Source organism: Cicer arietinum, chromosome 1, assembly GCF_000331145.2.
Source record: "Cicer arietinum cultivar CDC Frontier isolate Library 1 chromosome 1, Cicar.CDCFrontier_v2.0, whole genome shotgun sequence".
Classification (NCBI taxonomy): Eukaryota; Viridiplantae; Streptophyta; class Magnoliopsida; order Fabales; family Fabaceae; genus Cicer; species Cicer arietinum.
This window is the reverse complement of record NC_021160.2, coordinates 4,710,400-4,728,240: the sequence shown is the minus strand read 5'-3', so window position 1 is coordinate 4,728,240 and position 17,841 is coordinate 4,710,400. Positions and strand designations below refer to the sequence as shown.

Here is a 17,841-nt window from a genome sequence, read left to right as displayed (position 1 = left end):
TGAACCGCTTCTTAAAATAAACCCGGTTCAATTTGCCCGAGTATATTTTTTCCTCCAATTTTAATTTGTTTTGGTTGAAATTATAGATTATTTATTATTTTAAAATTATAGGAGAGCTTAGTGAAACAGAATTCTTCGCTTTCCAACACAGTGAGGAAGCTCAGTAGAGATGTCTCCAAGGTGCAAATTATTGGATTTTCTAGTCAAATTATTACGTGGTTCATTAATAATTGTTGTAGTTAGGATTAATTTTAATATGAAAAATATGCATGCAGTTGGAGGTTTTCAGAAAGGCGCTTATGCAATCACTTCAAGAGGACGATGAAAAATCCGTACGTTGTTATTATTATTATTATTATTATTTTTAGTAATGTTCATCGGTACATTCTGAATAGGATAAGACTATGTCTGAATATAATCTTTTAATAATGGAGAATATTTTTAATTATTTAATGTCGGCGTCATCTTTTATAGTATGATAAAATGTTAAAAGATTATACAAAACATTTACATTTGGCAGTGATTTTTAATTTATTCGGTAGCTTGAAGTAACATTTGGCATGTAATGGTGTTTGGTGCAGGGAGGATCACCCAAAATTGCAGCTAGGTTACATAGTCAGCCAAGTATCACTTCCACATCGCAGCTTGGAGGTACTTTCAACCCTTTGATCACTCTAACAACAATATTGATATAATTGCTCACATAAACCCTTTGCTAGTGTTTGAATTTGATGGAAAGGAAATATTTACCAATTAACTTGTGATTTGATTGCAGATGAAGATGCTTCATTGCCACCTTCTAGATCTTCTTCAATGCGAACCTACACTTCTGATTCAGGAAATTATTCTGCAGAGGATCGTGAATCTGATGGTAGAAAATCTCAAGTATCATCATCATCACATAACATTCTCTTAGCATCACAAACTACAACCCCTCGATTTACTCCTCCTGGTTCACCTCCTAGTGTTTCAGCATCTGTATCCCCAACAAGAACATCTAAACCTGCATCTCCAAGGCGCCATGCGGTTTCCCTTTCAATTGACAGGTCTTCTTCAATGTTTTCCTCAACTCCTGGATCAATGCCAAGCTATGCAGCCACCGGTTCACAAACGGGTCAGTTCCTGCATGCTATTCATTGTTTCTATATCTATATATATAATTTCACCACTTAATTATATTATCACTTTATTTAAATACGCGGCGTAATATTGTAACTAATAAACTGATAATATTGTAACTAATAAACTGACCTTACTGTGTCACGATCTATTGAGATTCAGTTCTTGTTGTATCGATTCGTTCTGCAGAGATTTTCATGCATTTCTTTTAATTGTCTTAGGGCGAACTCGGGTGGATGGAAAGGAGTTCTTTCGCCAAGTCAGGTAACAAAGAAGTTTATTAAAAAATAGTATATTTTAACACTCATCTCTTACTGTTGTTTCTTTCATTTGAATATGAAGATTAAGTATAATAGCATGTACACTTGTTTGAGTTTGATACTTAACTTTTGAGTGCTAATTAATTAATTCATTATTAGGAGCCGTTTGTCTTATGAGCAGTTTGGTGCATTTTTAGCAAATGTTAAGGAACTGAATTCCAATAAACTAACAAAAGAGGTGAATATTCATGCTTGCTTCCCTCTCTAATGCTTAATTCTCCTCCACTTTTGTTATGGTAACATTTAATTATATCTGAATTGAACTTAATTGGCTTCCTCTCTGTGTGTGAAAAATTGCAGGAGACACTAAAGAAAGCTGATGAGATATTTGGGCCAGAAAACAAAGATCTCTATACTATATTTGAAGGATTGATTACTCGCAATGTTCATTAATTTATCTTAGATAGAGGAACTTTAATAATCACATAGAATTATTCCTACCCTGTAATACCTGATTTTTCTCCTGCTTCAGTATCATTTTTTAAATTGAAATTACATATTAATTATTACTCTTCCGTCCTAAAATATAAAAAAAGTAGTCAAAGAAAATTGATTATTTAGTTTAAATTTTAAATTAAATACATCGATTTTTGTTGATAATTTTTTATTTATATTTTAAAATGGAGTATTTAGTGAAAAACTATATATTCTTTAAATTTCTATTACTGTAATTTTGAATTGAGGAACTGACTTTTTTTTTTCTTCTCATTAATGTCCTTTTAGGAGATTTTCACTACTTGTTCATCCAAGGCTACATATGGAATAAATAATATAATATATTTCTTTCTCATTCCATTTGTTTTCAGTAGGATTTGAAACTTTGTGACCTATGAGTGGCAAACACTAGTATGGTGTCTACATAATGATTATTGATTAGTGCTCAAATTAACTAAACCATAAAGTGTAAAAGCACAGCTCTTCTGGATTTTATTAAACATGTGAATTCATTATGGCATTTGTTACTTTAAAAAAATTTATTATGTTGATTTTTTCGTATTACAAATATTTTGTAATCCTCTACCAAAAATATTTTTGTAAATTTTAATGTTAATATTTGGCTATATATATGTAAATTTATTCTTTTATAAAAAATTACCATTTAGTTATATTTATCTTTTTTTAAAATTATATATTAAAATATTTCTAAGTTTCTTTTTTAAATTTTACTTGAATTTAAAAGTATCCATTTGATACACGTAAAATTAATCCGGAAAAAATACACTTTTCCATACTTCATATCTTAATTTGTCTTTACACTTTAATTATTCGATGCGTATATCTAATTTGTTATATATGCTTATAAATGTTTACACCTTAAATCTAATCTCACTTTAAAAAAATTTCCAAATCAAACAACAATATTTTTCAATAAAATTGTATAATTTTAAGATTTTTTTGTCATAAGGATCATAAAAAGAGAAGCTCTAAATAGTTCGGTTAGAGATAATTTGAGCTAGAAACATACTATGTTTCTTTTAAAAAATGCTGATGAATTCACATGAAATATCAACATATATATAGTATATAGATAAAGAGAATTCCACGTGATATTGTATTTTATACGGTCTTATTGTTGTTGATATAATAATACAATGCAATGTAATAAGAATAGGAATAGCAATGAAGGTAAAAAAATGAATAGCGTAATTTGGGCATAAAAAATCGGTGTGTAGAAACAAGTAATAAGGCAGGAAAAAGAGAAATGATGCGAACCGCTAACTAACAAGTTTGATTTCCTCCATCTCTCATTTTGTTATTGTCTTTCCTTTCTAACTCTATTCTTGTGCGCGTCATTCCCGTGGCTACGCTTCCTTTTTTGGTTCTCGGACTCTCCTCTTACCCCTTCTCATTGCTACCATGAGCGATGAATTACGAGGAGAACCACAACCACCTCATTCCTCGAGGTATTATTTTCAATTCAATCTCATTTCTTATGTTCTTCTTCTTATTATTATTATGCTATCGGGGTCGTATCGTATCATTATATATATTGTTTATTTATTTGAATTTATGACAATGTACATTCTTTCACATTCATTCTACATTATAAATAAATATATATTTATTGTGTGCTAACATAGTGATTATAATGGCAGCAATAACGTCCACAAGTCAGAAAAAAAACAAGTAGATAAAAAGGAGAGTCCTTCTGTAAAAGGCAGACGACCTCGACCTGGATTTTCTGATTCTTTTTCTAGTATTGGTACTAAATTAATCTCCATTATTTTCTCTTTTCTCTCTCAAATTTTTTTATGTTAATTCCACTAATTAATTGTATAGCATTAGTTATTCATTACGTAGTGTGTCTTTCTTTCTGCATGCTAGTTTATATAATGTGCTATTAATGCTGAATTGAATACCATATTAGATTTTGCAAACTTAGACATTGAAGAGGGAAGCCAAACTGAGTATTCTCCTAGAAGTCAAGAATCTGAAACACCAAGTTCAAGGGCAAGTACTTCTGATTCTGAGGGCCAAGCAGGTTTAAGAGGAAATCTTAATAATAATAATCAGTGGCGTGGTTTCTTTAAATTACTCAAAAAGGGTTCCCAAATGCCTTTTCAAACTTTTCATCCGTTGAAAAATGTTCCAAAACTTACTAGAAGAAAAAGCAAAAGAATTAGGGAGGATCTCATTCCATCTCTCAATTCTCCAGCTCTACAGTCATCTTTTGACTCTGAGTTTTGCTGCTTCAAATCTTCATGGAAAAATTTTACTCTCTCGGAGATTCAAGCTGCAACCAATGACTTTAGCCATGGTATGAATATCTTGAAGAAACATATTTTTTTTCCATGTTGACATCAATGTCGTCAATTGCAGAAAATAGCAGTTTGTTCAAATTCTGTCATGCAACGATGCTTGCATAGCTGTTATTTGACAATATTTTGTATAAATAACATATTGAGGAATAATAATGATTTGTTCAAATTCTGCTGTGCTTTAACTTTATAATGCTGCTATTTAACAATACCAGTTGATATCGTGTTTGTTAGGCTTATAAGCTATTTTATATTTGTTTTTGAAGATAATTTGATTGGAGAGGGAGGCTATGCTGAGGTTTACTTAGGAAAATTGGAAGATGGAAACTTTGTTGCCATTAAAAGGTTGACAAGAGGGTGCCAAGAAGAAATGACTGCAGATTTCTTGTCTGAGCTTGGCATTATAGTGCATGTTGACCACCCCAATATTGCTAGATTGATTGGATATGGTGTTGAAGGTGGAATGTTTCTTGTTCTTCAGTTGTCTCCTCATGGAAGCTTGTCATCCTTACTTTATGGTATGTTTCAAAATTTCTATTTCTATGCCATGTATGTATAGTTTCACTTTTGGATGAGGTAAAAAGGTAAAATTGATTCTAGAAGTGTAGAATTGATTTTAATATGTTTGAAAATTAAATGTGTTCGAATAGAATTGATTCTAATTTGAATTTATAATCTGGAGCTTATGCCTCAAGAATTGATTTTTAACAATTAATTTGAGTCAACAAAATCAATTTATTCAAAATCAATTTTTGTCACCGCATAACTAAACACACAATCTTTCCTTTTATGGATTTCAGGACCTAGAGAGAAACTGAATTGGAGCCTTAGATTTAAGATTGCTATGGGGACTGCTGAGGGTCTTCGTTATCTGCATGAGGGATGTCAAAGAAGGATTATTCACAAAGATATCAAGGCTTCTAATATACTTCTCTCAGAGGATTTTGAGCCTCAGGTGCCTCTTATGCCTACAAATCTGATTATTTATCAAACATACATTATTATGGACTTCTTATGTTCAAAATCATATAACAATCTTAATTGTGTCATCTAAGTTTCTTATTATACTTTTGAACTCCAATCTTAAACTAGATATCTGATTTTGGGCTTGCAAAATGGTTACCTGATCAATGGACTCACCATACTGTCTCCAAAGTGGAAGGCACATTTGGGTTTGTATCTTTTAATAATAGTTTCACAAGTTCTCCACATTTTCATTAATTACAATATTTTTTTTTCTTCCTTTCACCTATTATTTACCCTTTTTCTTTTTATGATGTCACAACAGCTATCTTCCTCCTGAGTTCTTCCTGCATGGTATAGTAGATGAAAAAACTGATGTATATGCTTATGGTGTGCTATTATTGGAGCTCATTACTGGGAGACAAGCTTTGGATAGTTCACAGAAAAGTCTTGTGATGTGGGTAAGTCTTTTTTTTCTTCTTAAATAGCCTAGCGGCGTAAAGCACACACACTAATTGTGAAGAAGAGGAGGATCCCAGATTCAAATCCGTGTCCCAATATATGAAATGTCGTTGCAGCTATCATATGAGTTGTACTTACGGGACAAGTCTTCTCTATTATACTTGCAAATACAAATAGTAATTATTATTTATCTTAATGTTGAAAATGTTAATTCTAATCTACTCCATTGAAAATAAATGTGGCAGGCAAAACCTTTGTTATCTAGTAATAACATCAAAGAGCTAGTTGATCCAATTTTGGATGATGCTTATGATGGAGAGCAGATGAAACTTGTAATCTTAACAGCTTCTATGTGTATAGACCAATCCTCAATACAACGACCAGTAATGAGTCAGGTATGTCCTTTTATATATGACATATTTTGAGAAGTTTAATTTAAAAGATGTTGAACTAGATTGCTAGGGTTTGAAAGATACTTGAACAAGAAGTAAAATGATTTATCTTTCCATATAACTTTGAATGAAAATTGGATGTAAAATTCAGTGTAAGATTTTCAATCTAATGCAAAAACAGTTTTTTATCGGTTCTAGTCGAAATCGAGGTATGGAGGCAAAAAAAATAAAAAAAAATTGCCTGATAATAATCAAACACTCGTATTTCTCCTAAAATCACATATGACCTAAGACAAAATCAATTCTAATATTATTCTCTATAAATCAAAAGCACACTTAGTGTGTGTGTTTGGAAATCATTTTTCCATGGTGGCAGCATGCAGTCAGCATTAAACTATACCTTAAAAAGGCGAGTTACTGTGTATCCAAATATATACTTACTATAATATTAATTGTATCAAAACAACTATAAAATGTGAAGGAATCATTCATAGCAGCAAAACTTATTAAATACATTGTTAATAATCTTATAGATACTCAATTGATATAGGGCATATATTTTTTCACTGATTGAATGCAGGTCCTACAAATACTAAGAGGTGAACAAGAATGCTTGAAAACCTTGAAAGGACAGAAATCAAAACTTCATAGGACATACTCTGAAGAACTATTTGATGCAGAAGATTACAACTCAACAAAGTTTTTGAGCGACAGGGATCGACATATGGAGACTATTTTAGGCATCAGTAACTCTAACATTAAAGAAGAAAACAGTCCAAATTAGATATTATGGTGTGTTGTGATTCCGATACATAGAACTACATAAGCTTACATTATAAGGAAGTGAAATTTATTTGTAGATTATGAGCTGATTCCACTTGTGGATTTAGTGTTGGCCAAAACATTGAAGAGCCCTATGTTCATGTAGCATGTGATTTATATTTATTAAAAATGGTTTAGGGTGTAATTTGTGAGCTCCAATTAAACCTTATACATAAATGGGGATTCCCATTTTCCATCTTATCTAAAGAGTTACAGTGGTTATTATCATCTAGACATGCCTTCTTCAACTAGTTGTTTAATGATTCAATTGTAACCATAAGCAGTTGTATTTATGAAAGAAAAAAAAAATCATGAAATCGTTTAATTCTGTCAAGTGATTTATATTTAATTTCACAATTATTTACCTTTTTGATTCAATAGAAAAGACTACTTTTATGTTTTAATTATTACATACATGTGACAATATATTTTAGGGTAAAAGTAAGATGCAGTTACTTCCCTACTCTTGGTACTATTTATTAACACTAAAAATGCAAAACAATATTTAAAAACTAGATCAACAGGTGCATTGTAAAGCTATTTCATTGTATATGTGAAGTGAAAATGACAGTTTTTGTGTCTACTGTCTAGCATAGTATCAATGGACATCTAAGTTTTATCCTTTACATCTCACACATATATAGAGTGAACCTCATTCAATATTTTAAATTATTTGATGAGAATTTAATTACCGTACACAACTACTTTTAAGTACTGCAGTTATTAAGAATCTTTTATAGTCTTACTTCTAAAACTACAACAGTTTATATTAATATATTAGTCAATTAAGCTTGGTATAGTTGGTAAAGAATTTTTATATTTTATAAGAACGTGGGATTAACTTTTGTTGCCGTTTGCAATGAACTCTGAAACTCAACTCATCTAAACTTTTTTAATCTAAAATAAAAATCATCATCTAAACTTTTTTAATCTAAAATAAAAATCATCAAGATATTATCTATATTATTCTTAAGAAAGTGTATTATGTGGTATGGTAAAATGTGTAATATCTCTAGAAGAAAAAAAAAGTGGAATATATCACAAATTTTTGCAAATATCTAATCAATCCAACAAATGTAGCATAGAAAGATATTATATAGAAAACTTTGTTTAGTGTCTTTTACATAAATAAGATGATACTCGACTAGTAAACTAAAAAGGGAATTTACACTTTCATCTAGTTGAAAAGTTCTATGGCGAAATATGAAATGAAAATATAAAGTATTTAAAAAAAGTCAAACATTCTTTAATAGTATCTGTTTAGACCAGACAAAAGTTAAAGATTAATAAGTTGAATAAGCTTTATAATCCAAATTGGAATCTAGTTAGAAATTGAAAAGTGGAAATAGAAATGAGTTTGATTTGTAGGGTTTGGTATTTTGCAATAGTAATATCTTTGTTATCGATCTGCGAATTTGATGGAGCATTGGGTTCCTACGCAGGTTCCTCTACTGCGATCATCGATCCTACTAAGGTCAAACAGATTTCGTGGAAGCCAAGGTCTCTTTCTCTCTACAAAACTCAAATTCAAATTTAGCAGTGAAATTAATGATAATTATAATGATTTTGATTATTAATGAAATTATAACGACTTTAATGCGATGCAGAGCTTTCGTTTACGACGGTTTTTTGACGGATTTGGAATGCGACCACTTGATTTCAATTGCGAAATCGGAGCTAAAGAGATCTGCGGTGGCGGATAATTTGTCTGGACACAGCAAGTTAAGCGAAGTCAGAACAAGCTCTGGCATGTTCATTGCTAAGAACAAGGTTGCTTTAATTTCCCTTCTTATCTTTCTATATTTGCAAAATTCATTATCACTATCAAATTAATAACCTATCATTTGTATTAAATAGCTTTCACGGTAATGGTGTAGCACCTGAGATATTGATTACATTCATTTAATCATTTTCTCCAATTATCACCTGTGTGAAAGTTCCTGTACCAGTGTCGGTTGTGTCAGGTGTTCGTGCCAATATCTGTGCTTCATAGGTTGCTGTGGTGTCACAGTCAAATGCATCTGATGCTGCCTCAATTGCAGGCCTTGACATTTATTTAAAATCCCATTTTATTATCATAATTATGTTATTGATAGATGTAGATCCAACATCAATCGTATTCCTGAATTATTATTATGTGTGTACTGTGTGGGGATATAACTATGGAGAAATTATTTATTTTGCAAAAAGAAAATATGAGAATTCGATGTTCTATGAACTGCACAGTTATGCTTTAACCCTTTTTATTTGTTTTGAAGTTGTTTAAAAGTAGGTGTTTTTGTGTTTTGGGATTTCTGTTTGGTTTTGAAGGTGTAATTTTGCTTTCATTGGTTGTGAATTGTGTGATGTTAGACACAAGTTCTTGTTTTCTCTTCTTGTGAAAGAGCACTGCTGTGAACAAGGATATTATAGAAGAATAACATGAGATGTTTGGGAGAATATTTGGATTACAGTTTGTAAGTTGTCTGAGTTTTGGTTGGTCGTGTCAAAACGGTGGGGCGATTTTTCTGTTTTCTTGTTGATTGATGGCATCAATTTTATTATTATTCATACAAAAAATAATAGTACTTTTTGAATTATGTGAACTTTTTATCTTACTCTGTTTGGTTATAATGTAGGATGCCATTGTTTCTGGTATCGAGGATAAGATTTCATCATGGACCTTTCTTCCAAAAGGTATGGCATATATAAAGACATGATTAAAATCTTTGATATCCTTCTAGAAGCTGCTGAGCTTATATATTTGTCCTAGTGAAATCGGATACTGTGATTTGGATTGTCTTTTGGTGGTATTGCTAATTTTGTTGCTTTTTCTTGTTCTCTAATGTCTGGTTTAAACACAAACCTTTTGTTTTGGCCTGAAACATAAACGATTAAAAGAGTGAGAACGTGAACTCATTATTCTCGGTATTCTGTGCTCATCCCTTGCCCATTTTGGTAAATGCCATCTTTGGCTTCAAATTGAAGTCTTTTAGGCAAGGGCACGGGTGATGTTTGCTTGTTGAGTAGGACTGAGGCAAATGAATTCGGGAAGGAACTGTGATGCTAATTTTAGGTTATAGAGTTACTATGATTAATGAAAATTAGAGGTCCCCAATCTATCACATCCATTTGCATATCAGGAAAACTTATTTTGACTAAGTTTGGAATTGTTATTGCAATTCTATATTCATCTAAGCTTCTAATAAAAAGTCACTTATGAACTTGTACCAATTAAATAATGAAGCTACACAAAAGGAAGCTATTATCACGTAATTTTTTTAATAAGGAAACTATTGTTGTCTATTGCATTTAATGACATCATATATGTTATGTACATATTTACTTAAATGTCAGTTTTGAAGGTTTAAACCAACTTCTTTAAAATATTTTCTATGCTAATTTTCCATTTTTAGCATTGAATTTAGTTTTCAAACAGGCCCTATATTACATGTCCAGTCCATATAAGATAATTTGATTTTAAGTTGAATACTTGAATTCTTAGGTTTGTTTAAATTTAGCTATTTCATATCTTCCAATGTTGACTTCAAAGAACTTTGGTTATATGGAAAGTTCGAAAGCATTACTTTAGTACCTTGTTTTTCCATGGGTATGGTACTTGTCAAGAGTCCCACATTAGATGAGATAAAGTCTGACAAAGTGTTTATAAGTGGTGGGTTGTTTTCACCCTACAAGCCGGTTTGTGAGGGTTATATAAGACCCAAACCAAATTCTAAGAGTACTCATCAAGCATTTGATTTGATTGGCTACTAGTTATATTTAATTGAATTTCAAACATTAATTGCAAAAGCAGCATTCCATAAGTGTTTGAAAATTCACCAGAAGCACCGTATACATCAGGATACAAAATTAAGAAGTATTGTATTTGTATCATTCGAGACCCAAAGAGTAGTTTACTCTTAAATTGTTATTCACTGGTTATTTTATGCAAACCATCTTCATAATATCATGCACAAAAACAAAATCTTCATAAATTAAAATTAATTTCATGAACTGTTAAATACATTTCCAGCTTCTCTTCCCTCCACCCTCCCCTTGCTCTATACATAAAAAAGAAGAAAAAAAAAACATGGAGGAAATAACCAATTATTTACGGTATTTGATTATTGAATTTCAGAAAATGGCGAATCCATTCAAGTATTAAGATATGAGCACGGGCAGAAATATGACCCACATTATGATTACTTTTCTGATAAAGTTAATATAGCTAAAGGTGGACACCGGATTGCCACTGTTCTCATGTATCTCACTAATGTGACCAGAGGCGGTGAAACAGTGTTCCCTGATGCAAAGGTTTGTCTAGTATCTAATTAGTATTGACTCACATACTTACATAGAAGTAAAAATACAATATTGGTAAATCATTGCCTTTATAGTTTTCCAATTAATTATTTTCTTTTTGGCATTTATTTAAATGGGCTTGAGGTCTCTAGCTTGGATCCTTACTGTAATTTTCTGTGCAAACTGAATTTATCAGTATGAATGATTCAAATTTTTAGTGAGCCAAATTGTCCTGTCTGTCTGTCTGAGGATTGTATTTACGACTTCATGCTGGAGTATCTCTCATCTTTTTTAGTTGGTCATAATCATTCTGATAGTAACTATTTTTGGACTAGTGACGAAGCAAAAAAATTGGAGAAGTTGACAAGTTTGTATTTGATTGGGACCACTTTTTCGCATTTTCAAATATTTTCACTGTACTTGTGAATGATGGACACTAAGAACACTACTCATCTTTTATGAGGGAGAGGTTGAGGAGATGCATTATTTTCTTCAATATGAATTGCATACTAAATAGTTGGGAATTTCTTGGCAAGGGAAACTGTTTCTGCCTTTCTTTTCCCTTCTTGTTGCTAACTTTGTTGTCTTTATAATGCTAGTTACAAGATTCTCCCCATCAAAGAAGTTCTGAAACAAGTGAGGATCTCTCTGAGTGTGCCAAAAAAGGAGTAGCAGGTAGGCAACTACTGGACATATAGTAACTTTATCGTTTTTCTTCTGTATTATTCTGGAACTCCACATTTGCTGCCAGTCAAATTATGTTCAATAATCTTCTTTCTCTTTCTTTCCTGCCCCGGACAAATCATAGTGAAACCGCGAAGAGGAGATGCACTTCTTTTCTTTAGTCTCCACCCAAATGCTATCCCCGACACACTGAGTCTCCATGCAGGATGCCCTGTAATCGAAGGTGAGAAATGGTCAGCAACGAAGTGGATTCATGTAGACTCATTTGATAAGAAGGTGGGAGCTGCAGGGGACTGCACTGATCACCATGAAAGCTGTGAGAAATGGGCTGCCCTTGGAGAATGCACTAAAAATCCTGACTATATGGTTGGATCTTCAGGCCTTCCTGGTTACTGTATGAAAAGTTGCAAGACATGTTAGAAGTGTTACTATGCTTTGCAAATTCCAAGTGGTGATTTTGGCGGATTTTCCAATTTCCTTTGTATTATGTTTTTTAGTTGTTGTGGATTGTAATGTATTCTATTCTATGTCTCATTATATATCTTTTAGCTCTCTTCTGATAGTGTTTTGTAGTGTCATGGTCACACTCCAAGAGGTAAATTTTTTAGTTGTTAAGCTGTAACGGTAGGTGATGTGTTATTCACAATTTTTTCATTGGTTACTTTGTAAAACGACATAAAAAAAAAATATACCCTCAATTTCTTCCTTAGTTTCCTCCATTCCGGTTTTATCAATTTGTAACAACAGTCACTTGTTGCTTTCGAGGAATGAGAATGTGATATATAAATTCAAAATCAAAAGTTTAGTTGTGGACCTGTGGTTAATGGTTAGATATTGAACAAAGAGAAGGAAAAATGAAACCAATGTTTCTGAGGAGACAAATTTGATTTTATAGCACGTATAATTAATTTTGAGATGTTTAAATGTTTTTTTATAGAATTAATTTTACCTTCATAATTAAATGTAACTTGAAGTTAGAATTTAAAGTTCATTGCAATGGATTTATAATCTGAAATTTATGGTATATCTCACTTTTATATGAATGTTTTTAAAAATAAATTACATTATATTCAATTGACTTTTAGGTGAAATCAATTGTATAGAATTAGTTCATTTGAAATCAAATTTTTATGTGATCAACTGTGAGGATATGCTAAATAATCGCTGTGAGGATATTGACTCCTCCTACCTGAATATTTTTTGTATTTTCTTGTGCAGAAATACTCTAGCTAAAACTTGAACCCTTGGTGGTAAAAACATAGTAACAACTGTGCCACTAAACCGGTTAAGTTTTTGCCACTGCACATGAAAACTTATACCACCCCTCAATAATTAATATTTATGATTTTGTAACAAATGTGTATAAAATATTACCATTGATTCATTTTATTTTGCCAAAAGCAAACTTAACTGATATCACTAATTGAAAGAGAGTCAAAACAAGTAAATGGTAAATAAAAAAGCCGGTGACGAGCCCAAGATATGCCCACCCTCACTAGACTATAAGCAACTATATTTGTCAGTCGCCAAATAATCACCGTTACGTAGAAGTTAAATCATTAACAGTTGATTTTATATAATATTACTAAATTATTCACTTTACAATATTAAATCATAAGTGATATTAGTTTAGTGATTCATATCTGCATATTTTTATAAAATTATTAATAGATATTTTAGGTGTTTTAATTTAAGTCTTCATCACTATATATTATTAGAATTGGAATAGTTCATGCCGTCTCTCTTACAATCTCGTCTACCACAAATTTAAGTTAGATTAGACTTTTTATTCAATTGTCAAATTTTTTTGAGATGTCTATAAACCTAAAAATATCATATTTAGACTATAAAAAAAGTTAGAATAACGTTAACAATACATTTTTTAACACACATTTTTTTATTAATTAAATTTATATGAATTTTAATAAATTTAAATGAATCTACACAATTTGATGGGATAAGTGAGAATTTCAACCAAAGAGAAAAATAGAAAAGAGTATTTGGAATGTGTGTTAACTCTTCAAAAGTTATTGAAGTCTACAAAGTGGTAAGAGAAAAATCGTTATCCACATGATAAGAGAAAAATACAAAAGCAAAGGTTGAATTATTGATATGGACACTTGGTGCTATCGTAGCCTTCAAAATCTCAATGAGACATTTTGTCTGCGTACATATAATAGAGAGGCTGGAATTTGGAAGACCCAAGAGGCCGAAGGAAAAGGATCACAAAGAATCCTGTCAAATCAGATAAATTAGAAAGATGCCCATATTTTGTGGTCCTTGTGTCCCAATTAGATGCTGCTTAGCTTTTGTTCCAAAATATTTTTGTTGGTCCTATAAGTGCATTGCATTTTGCATGTCAATGCTACAGCTAGAAAATTACTTCTTTATTCATCTCCATTTGTTTTCTTTCTTATTCCCAATGTCTAATGCAATAGATAATAGTAGAGACTAGAGGGGATTCACAAGAATAATTAAAGGGGTTGAGTAAACTACAGCTTAGGGTTGAATTAAGGTGTTAAAGATCTAGATTTCAAACTCCACTTAAGAAGAAAAATACTGACAAAACTACTAATATACACTAACATTTGCATACTAAACAAATATAAATAGTTAAACTATTATTAGGATCCTCTCATGAAAAAAGTATGAGGAAAAGAAGTGAAAGATTAAACCCTTAAAATATAAAGAGTGGAGGATTTTGAAAATTTTAGAAGATGGAGAAAAGTTGGTTAGGGGATGAGATTTGAAAATAGAGATTACATGAGATAAATTAAAAAAATAAAAAACAAAGAATCCCAATTTTAATAATATATTTTACGATTTTCAAGTATAAATTCAATAATTACGTTATATGGTTATTTAATCCTTTTAATAAAAATTGTTATATATCAATTCTTTTTAGCTTATAATACTTGTGACTTTACCTTGACAAGTAATTTACTTAAATCTCTTTATATGGGATAAATAGTTTACTTAAATCTCTTAATATGTGATAACTAATTTATTATAATTTTATATATTAGTATAATCTAGTGACGAAAGTTGAGTTTAATGAAATAGACTAATTTTTTATAATTGAGGATGTTTGTTTAAAATTTTGAAAAAACGATTTTGATTTTATATTTTTAAAAATATTTTTATGAGAATTTATTTAAAAACAATATATGTTATTTTATAATAATGTGTTACCAATTAAAATAATAATAATTTTGACATTCAATAACTTAAATATTCATTATTAAAAAATTTAATATGATAAAAATAACACTTTTTTGAAAGATGTATCTTTCAAAAATGATTTTTAAGAAAAACTTCTTAAAATACTTTTCTATTTTAATTAATTTTTTGAAACTTCATTATTAGAAAAAAGTTAAATAACAAATAGATGAAATATTTAAAAAATCCCTTGAAACTCTTGAAAAAAAAAAAATTAAAGTTTAGAGTTCAAATTGATTATTTCAAAATAAGAGTATGTTGAATTGCGAAAATTGGAGGGAAAAAAAATACATTTTAGAAAGAAAAAAAAAAAGTAAAAAGGAGTAGCACTAAGCTTAGACCTTAGTCTCTAAAAAGAGAGGGTAGGTGCATTGGATTTACTTCCCCCACGCGAGACCACGGTGTGGTAGTTCACAACACAACAAATTCTTACAAGTGATCGATCGATATAAAGAAGAAGACAACAAAGCAAAACGCCAATTCAGAGAGAGAGAGAGAGAGAGAGAAGAATAAAAATAAAGAAAGAAAGCGTGGGTGGGTCTCTCCTCCAACCTTCAATTTCGCATTTTCTATTTCAATTCCAACAAAGGTATAATACCCTTCCTTCTATTGATTGACCCTTATATTTATTTCCCTCAAAAATCAATACTTGAAGGCCCTAACATTACTGGGTCACTCACTGCTTGTGTTATTCGTGACATAACAATAACAACTTATTTGTTTCTACAGAAACATGGAGGTGGGTCAGATGCGGAGACAATGGGTGGACTACATCAAATCCTTGTTCACCGAGGTTAGACCGCAAAACACACACTGTCTGTATTTCATTTGACTCTTATAGGATGTCTCTTTTCTTGTTTTTGCTTTTGATCAATTATTTGATGTTAGTTACAATGTTTTGTTTTCAATTTTTGATTTGGTGGCTCTTTTTGTTTTTTTATATGGTGAGAAAAGGAGTTTTTGGATGGTCAATTTCTGCAACTTCAGCAGCTACAAGATGAGAATAACCCTGAGTTTGTTGTTGAAGTGGTTTCTCTTTTCTTTGAAGATTCTGAGAGGATTCTCAAAGATCTCTCCTTTTCTTTGTGAGTTCTACTACTAGTACCCTTCTTACATGTTGGTTATTTTAGAGAGTATAATGAATTAGCACAAGTGCATGATTTTAATGTTGTTGGGATTTTACATGTGCAGGGATCAGCAAAGTGTTGACTTCAAAAAAGTTGATGCTCATGTTCACCAATTTAAGGGTAGCAGTGCAAGGTATGCAGTTTTACTAAAGACAACTTAAAATGTTAAAAAACCCATAGAATCTGAATCAATAGGACTTTTTGTGCCATTAAGCTATGTTTGGCCTCTACCTGCAATGATTTTGTAGCTTCCTAAACATTTTTTTTCTTCTGAAACTCATAACAGATTAATCATGCTTTTTCACTTGTTAAACCAAGCTACTGTATTATTTTTTGGTTTTCTGAGATGAATTTGTATGTTTGGTGCACAGCATAGGTGCACAGAGGGTGAAAAACTCCTGCATTGCTTTTCGCAACTTCTGCGAGGAACAAAACATAGATGCGTAAGTTGTTAATCTTCTGACTAGTTGTTTCATAATTAGACGGCAACAGCTACTTGAACATGGCTCAACTGATCATATAAAATTTCTAATTTCTGCAGTTGCCTCAGATGTTTGCAGCAAGTGAAGCAAGAGTACTTCCTAGTCAAGAATAAGCTTGAAAATTTATTGAGGGTAAGTTACTAGATGAAGAAACATTATATTACACTTCTGGATTTGCAATTTATATTTCTTGTGTATACTTATTGCAGCTTGAGCAGCAGATAGTGGCAGCTGGCGGTTCGATCCCTATGATGGAACTAAGTTTCTAAGTGAGTGAAATTTGTAGAGATGCTTGTATTGTGATAATGTGATCCTCTTCTCTGTTGAGGATACTCTATTTCTCTGTTGTCTCTTGTGAATGTATGGATTTTTATGTGGATAGAAGTTTTCATCCAATGTACCTTCTTCTTCTTCACAAGAAAACACTTTCATAATTTGTAATCTTTTTACATGCTTTAATCAAGGTTAATGGCACCAATATTGAACTTGCCTCTTTTTCACTCTTCCCAAAGGAATAAGAATTTGTAGTTACAACAATCCTTTGAACCTCCAACATTTGGATTCATTCTCCATAGAATAAGATAGGTTAGCCTTCTACTAGGCTTTCTTGAATTGATACTAGACTAGTTGAAACCGTTACAATATTGGAGATATGGTAGACAAGTAAGGGTGCGTTTGAATTGACTTATTTGAGTTTTTTCAGCATAAACACTTGTGAAACTGTTTGAGAGAGATTTTGAAAACAATATATACATGTCCATAAGCCATAAACTCTCTAGGGTAACTTGTGAAAATAGTTTGTACAAAAACAATATTAATTTATTTTATCTTTTGTCATAAAAATAATTTAAATATAAGTACTTATATGATAAGTGATTATGTTATAAGCGTTTAATTAAGTTGTTTATTGAAACATGTCTATATCATTATGTGGCAACATCCTATAGGTCATTAGTTGGTAAGCATCCCTTAGTTGAAAAACATTAAAGTGGTATAAGCTAATGGAGATGTAAAGTCACTTTATTTTGTTATAAGAAACTATTAAGGACGGAAAATAATAATTTTAAATTGGTTTGCAAGATAAGAAGAATCTTGAGGAGATATGATTCTTTAGAAGACAAATCATGATGGGGTGGCATTGTCCCTTTGTGTGCTACTTAATGGAGCCAAATCACATAAGGAAGTAAATGCTGAAATTATATCCTTACTTT

The 17,841-nt window shown here is 31.1% G+C and overlaps 4 protein-coding genes across 5 annotated transcripts; all 4 read left to right on the top strand.

Annotated features, from left to right (window-relative positions):
• The first annotated feature begins 30 nt into the window (after nt 1-30).
• Nucleotides 31-1,948, top strand: LOC101505470 (uncharacterized protein At4g15545-like). The gene is made up of 7 exons (XM_012716902.3): nt 31-180; nt 276-332; nt 582-651; nt 776-1,114; nt 1,341-1,383; nt 1,539-1,617; nt 1,740-1,948. The coding sequence occupies exons 2-7, from the start codon at nt 300-302 to the stop codon at nt 1,830-1,832; spliced, it is 657 nt and encodes a 218-aa protein (XP_012572356.1). The 5' UTR covers nt 31-180; nt 276-299; the 3' UTR covers nt 1,833-1,948.
• Nucleotides 1,949-3,161: 1,213 nt separating this feature from the next.
• On the top strand, nt 3,162-7,033 carry LOC101505157 (receptor-like cytosolic serine/threonine-protein kinase RBK2). Its single transcript, XM_004486028.4, has 9 exons — nt 3,162-3,343; nt 3,536-3,642; nt 3,808-4,197; nt 4,465-4,716; nt 4,999-5,153; nt 5,291-5,370; nt 5,487-5,622; nt 5,869-6,018; nt 6,596-7,033. Exons 1-9 carry the CDS (start codon nt 3,297-3,299, stop codon nt 6,797-6,799), a joined length of 1,521 nt encoding a protein of 506 aa, XP_004486085.1. The 5' UTR covers nt 3,162-3,296; the 3' UTR covers nt 6,800-7,033.
• Nucleotides 7,034-8,094: 1,061 nt separating this feature from the next.
• Nucleotides 8,095-12,511, top strand: LOC101504842 (probable prolyl 4-hydroxylase 4). Its single transcript, XM_004486027.4, has 6 exons — nt 8,095-8,337; nt 8,445-8,607; nt 9,456-9,513; nt 10,955-11,130; nt 11,718-11,793; nt 11,927-12,511. The coding sequence occupies exons 1-6, from the start codon at nt 8,189-8,191 to the stop codon at nt 12,220-12,222; spliced, it is 918 nt and encodes a 305-aa protein (XP_004486084.1). The 5' UTR covers nt 8,095-8,188; the 3' UTR covers nt 12,223-12,511.
• Nucleotides 12,512-15,465: 2,954 nt separating this feature from the next.
• LOC101504295 (histidine-containing phosphotransfer protein 1) lies at nt 15,466-17,108 on the top strand. 2 transcript variants are annotated; one of them, XM_004486026.4, is made up of 7 exons: nt 15,466-15,610; nt 15,751-15,814; nt 15,976-16,106; nt 16,213-16,281; nt 16,520-16,591; nt 16,690-16,762; nt 16,840-17,108. In XM_004486026.4, exons 2-7 carry the CDS (start codon nt 15,755-15,757, stop codon nt 16,897-16,899), a joined length of 465 nt encoding a protein of 154 aa, XP_004486083.1. In that variant the 5' UTR covers nt 15,466-15,610; nt 15,751-15,754; the 3' UTR covers nt 16,900-17,108. The 2 variants fall into 2 exon arrangements, with proteins under 2 accessions (XP_004486083.1, XP_004486082.1); XM_004486025.4 differs by lacking the exon at nt 15,466-15,610 and having other exon boundaries at nt 15,639-15,814.
• The last annotated feature ends 733 nt before the right edge of the window (nt 17,109-17,841 follow it).